We start from the raw sequence: 11,155 nt of genomic DNA, 5'->3' as shown, positions 1-11,155 counted from the left end.
CTGGTGGATAACCTACTTTTATAATCGACTAATTTTGAGACAAAAAAAGCACAAATTGCCAGAAGTTTGACAAATACGATACAATCGATAATCTATATATAATGGAGCAAGTGTATGTGATTATGGATGTATGTACAATATGTTTATCTGTTCTTCACCCATTGGTTGGACAGCTGACCTGACGTCACCCATAATTGTCACCTGAAACACTTAACTGTAATTGCCCAGAGACCCAAAAGCCCCTGCCCCTGAGGACCCAAATGACCCTGATGACCCAAAAGATGCCGAAAACCCAATGAAACACAAAGACCTGAAAGGCATTGAAGACCCAAAAGACCCTTAAATACCCATAAGACCCAAAATGCCCATAAGACTCAAAAGATCCACAGGACACAAAAGACCCAGGGGATCCAAATGATCCGAGGACACAGAAGACCCAGGGCATCAACAAGACTCCGAGGACATAATAGACCACGAGGACCCAAAATACCTGGAGAACTCAAAAGACCCGATGGACACAAAAGACACAACAGGACGATCACGGACCCATGGAAATTCTGCATAATGTAAAATACAACTTCAGGTCCCTAACAACCTCCCCCCTCCACCCACACACAATCCTGTGTCCTTAACCCCCAACCACACCCAAACTCTGTGCTCCCCTCCCACCTTTCTTGAAATACTCAAACCCCCTCCCAACCCAATGTCCTCAACTTCCTCCCACCCCCAAACCTCCTGAAAAGCCTCGATCCCAACTCTGTCCCCACCCTGCCCTCCCTCCCCCAAGCCAACTCTGTGATCCCTCCCCCTTTCTTCTTCAAGTCTTCAACTGCCCCAAACCCCAAGTGCTCAATCCCCCTTCCAATCCCAAGTTCACCCATTCCCAACGTCTCCATCTTCCAACTCCATGCACCCTCACGCGCAACTCTCTGTCCTCCCCTCCCCATTTATTCCTGTTCTTAACAACGTTACACAAATATACACAGGGAACTTTGGTGCATGAGAAGGCCAGTCGGCCCATCATGCCTGCGCTGTTCCTGTTCCCGTTTGATAAGAACAATGTTAAAAGTAAATACTGATGGAACGTTAAATTCACAATCGCTTCCCCCTTTCTACCCTTATCCTCACTATAATTCATGGAGCAATGTTTGTGTGTTCATTTGTTTGTCGTGCTACTCCGACAGTTGTGGGCTGATTCCATCCAGATTTGGATCAGCACGACCCCAATTCATGTATAGGGGCATTTTTATCTTTGCCAGTGGTCTTGGGGGGGAGGGGGAGGGGGAGATGCTAATTATCTATGTTAATGTGTATCATGTTGCGCCACTTCCATGTGAGGGTGGTATTACAAGTCTCCACCATTTACAGTATTCCTGTCTCTACGTTTTCCAGTACAGTGATGTGTTTTGAAGCAGTAAGTATGTTTTTTCTTCATGCACGTAACTTGGGGGGGTTTTTTTTGCCTCGACAAAGCTGTCAGTTGCCTATACACCACCCAAATGAAAGTATGCGTTAGAAGAACATGTTGCATGCTTGGAACAAGACCGCCCACGGGGTGGGTACTCTGCTAGTCACAATAACAACCCATGAAATTTTGTGCATAACTCAATTTCCTCAGGGTTAGCTGTCAACAAACCTAATCAAGTGTAAACCAAACGAACAAAATACTCACCTGTCCTTTCTTGCTATTTCCTGACTGATCATCTTCAACCAAAGTTGCTGCAACTTCTCTTTCTGCCATCTTCCTTCGTAGGAAAGAGTTCACCCCAGGAAGGCTATCAGGACCAGGCTGCGTGATGAGCAAGGCATCGAGTCGATCCAGGTGGCGTGCTAAGTTCCAGAATGCAGGCCGGATATCAGCACCCCCGTCGGCTAGCAACGTGAACCCAGGCACAGCTAACAAGGCGGAGTCTCCACGTCCGGCCGGGAAGACATAGCAGCAAGGCTGTACGATGCGCAGGAATCCTCTACAGGCTGGAGGTTCGAGAAGAGAGAATGGAGACATCGATGATGGTCTATTGTGGAGCCCCTGATTTCCACCCAGCTGTGTGTTACAACTATCATTACTGCCTGCCAATACAGGTCCATCTCCTCCACCACCTGCATTGTAGTTTGGTCTCTCGATACCAATGTTCCTCCTGTGAGCAATACGGCTGGTTTCCATTGTCTTATTGGTAGATTCTGCTGCCTCAGTGACATGTCCCGTCATTCTCTCTTCAGGAGTTACGCCATGCTGTCCTGCTCCGTTCCTCTCCATGGTTGCTACATTGCTCTCTCCAGTATTTCTCACAAAGACAGCGGAGTCAGTTTTTACTTTGCTTCTGTCAAAATTAGGGTCGCTCTGTTTGAATCCTGTAAGCAAATCAGTAGCCGGGTCTACATAACGAATCTCACCACAAACCTCAGGGTTTGGGTAGCTTGGTCTCATTATACTGCCAGCTCCAGCAGCTGGGTAGTTCTGCCCAATTCCTCCAACTGCTTCAGTCGTGGGATAGCTTTGTGCCATGCCACTGTTGACTCCAGTGAGTTGGTCATGTGGTTCCATCACGTGCACAACCTTTGAAGTGGGGCAACCTTGTTCTGATTTGTTGTAAACATCATGAGCAGAGTAGTAGCTTCCTTTGTTGCCACTATTTGCATCAGCATTTGTGGAACTTTGTCCAAGTGTACCACCACCCAAATTTAGTGAGTAGTTGTATCCCATTTGGTTCCCAACAACATTGGTGTCATAGCTTTTTGTCCCCATGACCGCTTCGCCTCCACTCCCCACAAGTAAAGCCCTGTGCTGTTCCATCGCACCCCAACCACTTCCCTGCCCCATATGAGGGGAAAGTCCACTTGGAATATTAGGGAAAATATTTGTAAAACTACCACCATCCTTGCTTACAACAGTATTAATAACATCCTTGCTGGTAGTTGTGCCATGACCGGTTCGACCGATGGCTTCCATTCTGCCAGCACTGTCCTGAACAACTGTCCTGTCACTATTGTCCATAGCACCCATGTGAATCCCAACTGCTGCAGTTCCATGTCCCTCGATGTTGCTTTCAAAACCAGCAGGAGCGTTGCTGTTCCTCTCCATAGGGAAGCAGAAGGTGCCTTGGGTTGGAAGGGAAAGATGGCACAAAAGGGAGAAGCAAATTAAAAGAGAGATCGGGTGGGTGGTGGAAAATAAAGACAGAGATATGTCAGACGTGCAGAAAAGGTGAGAATTCAGAGGCAGTGAGCAAGGAGTGTGAAAATACAAGCAAATAAGCAATTATGGCAACGACACTGATCAAGATTCATGGAGGAGCTTGCATATACATTCACATGTAAAATAACATTAGGAGGGATCATTGTACTTTTCCGCAAATTATAGGATTTGTAAACAACACATAAATCAACAAAATTTATGGGATTTGAACCTGGGATCGGGGCGTCACGAGCGACGTGCTCAGGTGGGAATGAATGCTCAATAGACCGGCCCACGCAAACAAAGACCGGTGCAAGATGAGGGTGAGACGTCGGATGGTCGGGACACATAAACTTGAAAATGATGGGAGAGATGTGAGCAGGAGGAAAAGTATAAGTGAAGGTGGTCAAAGGGCAAGATGAAAGGGTTTTTGTGAAAAGGGCCCCTTTGATGTCGAGCAGTTTTGAATGTGCACATCAAAACAGTGGCTTCATTGTCTGCACAAATCAACCCAACCTCCTGCGTGAGCACAAGGGCCAAATGTTACAGCAACACCTTTCCAGGGCTGCGTTCTCTTCTCATGCCGAATGCCACCAAATTGAACCTCTGAGGTCATTGTGAAACACCCTTGGTGAACAATTCAACATCTGTCCTTCACCGTTCCCACAGAGGATCCACACCACAGGCATGCTGCTGCACGCACCCTGCAATCTGCCAACAAGCCATAAATGACCACCGTGGTTTGCGCAAACATGGAAAAGCAATAATTACGTCATCATCGCACCATACCCTGCAAGGCGGGGATGACAGTTCTACCGAAGCAGTCTCGTGGCACAAAATGCATCTTGGGTTGTTTGCCATTGTCTTCCTCTCAATTTTGATTTAAAGAAAAACTCGATTTTGTTTCAGGTTACTAGCAGTAACTTGACTGCTCTCCACGAGGCTTTGATGGATGTCAACGTCCACTAACTAACGCTCGTGGATGCGACACCCAGCTTAACGTCCATCCATGAGAAGGAACACTTTGTGATCCAACAGCCAGCGCACGAGACACCAATCCGACAATTTCTAGCCGGCTCTGGAATCAAACTCAGACCTGTTAGCAAAAAGGTTAGTGTGTCACGTGCGCATCATCCTGCCCAACAATAATGATGTGAGATCCAGAAATTTTAAATGTGAACCTTTTACAGAAGGGCAAGTTTTAAATCATCAGTGGGGCTTTTAAAAACAAACTGTAGAAATTGTCAGTGATTTTTATAAAAGAAAAAAACAATGAAATTGCTTCAAGCAGCGTATGACCCAAACCATATACATATTACATCAGCAAACGTGGAAATTTAAGCTTCTCTCCATCCTATTCTTCTGTCAACAAACTCGTTTCCCTTTCTCAATCTCCCCTCCCTCTTTTGTTTTTTCTGCAAGAGCGAGGCTCATGGAAGAGCAAGTTTAAATTGACAGAAGGGTGGCGGGGCAACAACTGGGCACAACCGGCAAAGGGATAACGAACAGGAAAGGAGGAAAGACAGAGATAAAAAAGGGGAGGAAACACTGAAATCAGCAGGTAAAAGGTTTGAATTAGGACGGGTTAATGTGGGTAATAAAGGTCATGGTTCAGGATGGGGGTGGCAGTGCACTCACTGCCTCTTTAACGCCCTGGAGGGAAGAGTGATGAAGATCGGCCTCTTCCTCTGTGTACTCTTTCAGAACAGTATATTAATTTGATTGTGCTTGGAAAAAGGATACATTTGCTGTTTCATTTCTTCTTAAGTCACAACAACAATAACAACACAGGAGTGAAAAGAAAACATCAGTTTTAGAACAGAAAGAGAAGGGGAGAAGGATGATAATGGAGAGGAAGGTGTGGACACGTTCCCTGGAGCTGCCACGCTCTGATTGGAGAGGAGCACATCCTTTTAAAACCGACATACCCAGTAAAGTAGGAATCGGGGTCTTCTGTTGGTGAACCCGAGGAGGTTTTAGCCTTCCCATGACGGGTCCACGTTAACCTTCTGTGCGTTGGTCGGTGGATATTCAGCTTCTCTTCTTTTACATACCCTTGGAGGTATTCATTGCAGCTGAAATCCCTCAACTATTTGTGGGACCTCCCTGTCAGACATTGCACTCCTGTTATCTTGGTGACAATTCCAATGCTGCTCCTTATATTCCCTCGTTGGTGCCATTCTGGGTGATTTTCGTGCCATTTTGAGAAGGCACTCAGCGTGTTGACCAGTGCATATCCTTGGAGATTATTCGTCCCTCAAACATCTCCTGTCCTTCAACCAGCATATCGTTCTTCACTTGGAGTTCCCTTCTTCCTTGTCTATGGTGCAGCTTTGCTGGCTGACTCGGGTTCTCCTCTATGCTTTGGTGATTCACCTTCTGAGCACTGGTTGAATGTGACGGATGACTGCCTGTGTCGGCTTCAACATTTGTGCGTGCCATCCTGACTTGCATCCTTCAAAACAGGGCTCACCACTGACCCTTCACCCATTTATAACCCTCTGGGGTTTAATGTGCAAACTGCTTGATTAAGCTGAGTTGTCACGTCGAGAGTCATGCGTTCACATAAGCTGCATTGCTGTATGTAACGTTCGTACTTGTATAATTTGAGGATTCTTTGGAAATCCATAAATTGTTTCATTTAATTAATATCATTGCGTTTCAGATAGACATTAGGGATTAATAAATATTTATTTTAAAATTACCCTTCTGTCTCTTGTCGTCTGTTGGTTTCACCCTTAAAACGACGCTCAAGGCACATCAGTGTCTATTTATTATCTGCCGTGACGCCATCCAAGTTACCAGTGCACTTGCTCCGTCCATCTTCAGTGGCGAATGCGGTGCCGTGCCCTGAGGACTGAGGTCGACATATAACAGAAATTGGGGGCTTGCCCGGGATCTGAAACCAAATTGCCAAGAATAATAAATTGACAAAAAGAAAGAGAATGAAACCAACAAATGTTTATAAGGCTGTTTAATGTAAATAAGTTTGTTAGGTCACCAGATGAGGAACAACTTGGCATGTTACAAGGGGAAAGACAACAAGGGGAAAGATGACACCAATCAAGGGCAACACGATCTTGAGTGCTCTGTTTATTTTACTTTTTTATCAACTTTTATGAAGTACTCCAGTGGACATTGGTGTTACAGTAAGGAGGAACTATCGATGCTTCGTAATAATTATGGTGAGCTCAGTCTGAACACTATACTACATTTGAAACTTCCTCAATAAATAATAGCCGATTTGAGCTATAGGGAGGAAACAAAACGCCATGTCACTCGACCAACTGTAAAGGGCGGAAGCGGGGTAGAAGAGTGGATGTTTTGACAAGACTGCAGAAGTGTAACAATCGCCCACCTCTACCCAGTATCTTCCTGACCAATGTACACCCTTTACATTACAAGATGGATGAGTTCACATGCGGCATGCAAGCTTGGCAAGATTTCCGTGACTGTACTGTTTACGTTTTTACTAACAATTGGCTTGACTCCATTGTACTTGATGCTGTTAGCAGGATTCCCGGATTTATGCTGCAGCAGCCGGATCGTGCTTTCAAAGCCGTGAGTGAAAGGAAAGGTGGAGGACTGTGTTATCTAGTCAATGACATGTGGTATACCAATAAAAAGGTGTTGTCACATTCCTTCACCGCAAAGCTGGAAACTTTGGTCATAAAATCTCATCCATTTTATCTTCCTCGTGATATTTCATGACTGGTTTCCTCGCTATATATATCCTCCTGGACACTAATGCTGCATCTGCCATTGAACAACTCTCAGATATCATCACTATCCATGAAAATGCGATTTCAGGGGCATTTTTTGTGGCGTCAGGAGACTTAAATCACACTAACCTAAGGAAGGGTCTCCCCAAATACTACCACCATGTCACCTGGTCAACTCACCATGATAAGGTTTTGGATCATTGTTTCACGATTAAAAAAGATGCATATGGTTCACTACATTGAGCCCCTCTTGGTGAATCAGATCAAAATATGATCCACTTAGTACCCATGTACCATCAGCGATTGAAGCACCAAAATCCAGTGAAACAACTTGTCCCACAGTGGACTCCAATGGCTGTCGATACCCTACGTGTCTGCTATGCACGTACGGATTGGAACATACTCACGTGATCTTGGGTTATCTGAAATTCTGGGAGGATATTTGTATACCGAAGAAATTGGTGACCATTTATGGAAATGAAAAACCTTGGTTTAACAAATCATCTATCTGGCGAAAGTTGGTTCAGCGGGAACAGGAATTTCTTAGTGATGATTATGACCGGTACAAAAGTGCTAAATATGAGACACGAAAGGCAATTAAAGCCACAAAAGATGCTTACCGGGATAAACTAGAAATTAATATTTCTTCTTCCAATCCAAAACGACTTTGGCAGGATATTAATGCGATTACAGGGTTCAAACCAAGGACCCAAGGTTTGCCTATGGATGATACAACCCTGCTGGACCAACTCAATTTTTATGCCAGATTTGACCGCCATGTTGTCAGTGAACGGAAGAAAAATGGCAATCTTCCCCAAGCATTTGTGATCCGGGAGCATGATACCAAGCGATCTCTTTCTGGTCTGGAAGTTTGGAAAGCGGTGGATCCAGATGGCATATCTGGCCGTCTCATGCGATCATGTGCAGATGAACTCTCATATATTTTTATGTTCATTTTTAATTGATCATTGTGTATTTGTCGTATTCCGAGGTGTTCTAAACCAGTGCTACTCAAAGTGGTGGTACGCTGACCGGTGCCGGTACGCGAGTGATCGACTGCCGGTCTGCAGCGAGTTTCCAAGATCGATGGACAAAAACGAAAGCTATAAGCATGGAAGAGTCGAGTGTCAAGAGATTATGACATGTTTCACCAATTGGCGGCAGTCAGCGCTGATGCAGGAGAAGACCTTAATGTTACATCTCTCCGAAATGTCATCAGAAACACTTGACGAATTTGGCAGAACGTTTTCAGCATTACTTTCCAGAAGAAGAACATCCACGGAAAGGGAATGAATGGATCCGAAATCCGTTTATGCCATTGAGAGATAACTTAGGTGTCACTATGGAGGTTAAATTGTTGGAGCTGTCTGCTGACGAAGGATTGAAGAGGAGTTTCGAAATGACAACAGCACTTGCTTCTTTTTGGATAAAAGTGAAAGCAGAATATCCTGAGCTTACTGAAATTGCTCTGAAAACTCTTCTCCCATTTCCTTCAACCTACCTCTGTGAGACTGGCTTCTCAACCATTAGCATCATTAAGACAAAGTACAGGAATAGTGTGGATATTCATTCTCCATTGCGCGTGGCACTGTCCTCAATTGAACCACGATTGGATAAGTTGACAAAGAAGAAGTAGGTTCACCTTTCACATTAGTAAAAGTTAAAGATTTAACATGCCTATATCATCAATTTCATATTTTAACATGACGACATTTTCAAAGTTGTCTTCAATGTAATATTACCTATTTCCTTTCAATCTTTCTTTTAATGTCTTTATTCACTGGAGTTTAAGATAACTAAAATATTGTTACGAATTTCGGTCCGCCCGGCGTGCGATCGGCCACGTAACTCGAATCGCGACTGCGTCGCCCACCGGAACGGACAATTCAGTCGTGACCCTCCTTGGAACTACCGCCAGGAGCGAGTCACGGGTGGGTCTTTCGACCATACCACAATCGTGCCAATCGGCCACCCGCGCAGGATAGGGTTGTTCGCCAAACTCGACCTACCTCAGTACCTGCGCGAGTAGTTAACCGGGCGATCGTACCTCGCCGCTGGCCGGCCTAGGACACAAACCGCTTAAGCGGTCCGTTCCGTGCTTCAGTGATAACCGAGCGGTGTTATCACCGGCCCCGACGGACGTGATTATTTACCAGATGCTTACACCCCTCTACCAATTCCTTCCGTGATGCAAGATGGAACTTTCAAACAAGGGAAAGGACACAACGAAATGGGGAACAGTTCAACAAGCACATTTATTGCACACTCGGACAAGCACGTATTTTACAGCCATACAGAAAATCATGCACGTGTAACAGTGAAAGCAATGAAAGCAAGCAAAGGCAGAGTTACAACCGAATAAAGTGTCTTTATTTCACACGCTCACTTAGACAATTCTACTTATAAGATGGCGCCACCACATGCATTTACACAAAAGCAATGGAAAAAGCCACCCTCAAAGGCAAGGGTGGCAGACAGGTCTGTGGACCAAATGTGCTTGGAACCTGGATGAGCGGCCAGGTCCACGAGACCGAAGGGTCTTACCCGCGCCCTCGTGGCGCGATGGCGGGCGAGCCGCGATGTCAGCGTAGCTGCGCCTGGCTTTGTGCCCCTGGCGTGGCCGGTGAGCTCTCTCCGGCATTCTCCGCGCAGGCACGTGTTTCACCGTCGGCACCACGGCTGGGGAGAGGAACAGACGGGGTTACCGGCGCTTTCTTAGCGCGGAGCTCGGTAAGGGAGAGGGGAATTGCTGATGCTCCGAGCTCCTTCCTCTCCGTCTCCCGACTCCCGTCTGCCTTTTCGAGCTCCGTCCTGCTCTCCGACCCCTCCAGACCACCACTCCACCTACTCCAGACTGCCACTCTCCAGACCTGACTTGACTGCCGCTCTCCAGACCCGACTTGACTGCCGCTCTCCAGACCCGACTTGACTGCCGACTCACTGCTGCGAGCTGCATTGTGCTCGCGCCTATATAGGCCGAGGGAGGAGCGCATATGCAAATTTGTGCATCACAGCGGGTTCGGAGGCAGGGCTACACCACCTGATGCTCAGCCATTGGATGGAAGAAAAGTGGGCGTGAATCATTCTTGATCCGATTTCTCCTTCAAAAGGATCCCATTCACAACCCATGGCACGACGTTTGGTAGAAAGGCGAAGGTGGTGGGAGTTTGCTGCGGTGGTTTGGGAAGGGTGTTGGTGGTGGCGATTTGGTTGCTGGCGGGCATCGTTTGAGAATGGCGGTGAAGCGATGTTTGCGGGGTGGAGTTGTGGAGGTAAAGAGGCGAAGGTGGTGGTGTTTGAGTTGTAGTTGTTTGGGAATGATGGTGGTGGCGATTTGGTTGTTGGGGGATGATTGGTCCAAAATAATGATAGAGAAAAGAAAAACGGTTAACTCAAAGGATCACAGCCCTGTGAACACGGAAATTCCCTCCAAACAATGGTGGGGAAATCTAACTACACATATACTTATCGTCATAACTGATCTAAGGTCCTTTATGGTGGTCTGCGAATTTCCACAGCCGTAACAATATATAATTTTTTCAACCTCCTTTATTCATTATAATTTTTTATTTTATTACTTATATACTGGTATACATAAGTTTATAATAACTATGTTTGAAGGCTTTGCTAGTTTGATTTTTTTTTTTTTAATTGTAATACTGTATTACTCGTTCACAAAATATATATTAAAAAATGTGTCAACTTTTATTATATTGGGTGGTCACTAGACTACCGTTATTCTCAGGTTTTCCGTCTGTCTGTCTGTCTGTTTGTTTGTATGTAATGGACAGCTCTGGAGGCCAGAGAAGTCAACCGATTTTGATGAAACGTGACTGGTAGGTTCATACCAGGATCTAGTTGTAGGCCTTTGAGCACCGTTGCGATGGATGCCACCGTTGCCCAGCAACGGGACTTTGAAATTTTTGAAAAAATCCAAATAGTTTTTTTTTCGAAAATCAAAAGTCGGCTTCCGCGCTTTTATGCGCACTATAATCAACCTCTGTCAAAAATTTTCAGCCCGATCCGTCAAAAACTGTATTACTCGTACGCAATTATATGGCGACCACCCATGTCGCCTACCGGCTTGTTCATTTTATTTTTATATTTTTCCGGTGTAAATTAATATTACTACGGATGTTAAAACAATATTTTCTCGGATCATAAACAAATAATAATATGGCACAAATATGGTACCGGTCCCTGGCACATTGGAAAAAAAACCTGCCGGTCCACCACATCAGATAGTTTGAGAAGCACT

At 45.5% G+C, this 11,155-nt stretch overlaps 1 protein-coding gene across 5 annotated transcripts in view; it reads right to left on the bottom strand.

Moving 5' to 3' along the window:
- Nucleotides 1-11,155, bottom strand: part of LOC147020934 (uncharacterized) — a 37,961-nt gene that overhangs the window by 12,053 nt on the left and 14,753 nt on the right. For all 5 annotated transcript variants that reach the window (XR_015060672.1, XR_015060670.1, XR_015060671.1 and 2 more), the window contains exon 2: nt 1,673-3,099. Coding sequence is in view for 1 of the 5 variants with exons in the window: in XM_085890616.1 (XP_085746742.1) it covers nt 1,673-3,082 (1,410 nt within the window). In the remaining 4 variants the exon portion in view is untranslated. The remainder of the gene's footprint in view (nt 1-1,672; nt 3,100-11,155) is intronic.

The sequence above is a fragment of the Eptatretus burgeri genome, chromosome 8 (assembly GCF_056783735.1).
Source record: "Eptatretus burgeri isolate ZD-2024b chromosome 8, Ebu_testis_v1, whole genome shotgun sequence".
NCBI lineage: Eukaryota > Metazoa > Chordata > Myxini > Myxiniformes > Myxinidae > Eptatretus > Eptatretus burgeri.
This window is presented reverse-complemented; position numbering and strand designations above follow the sequence as displayed.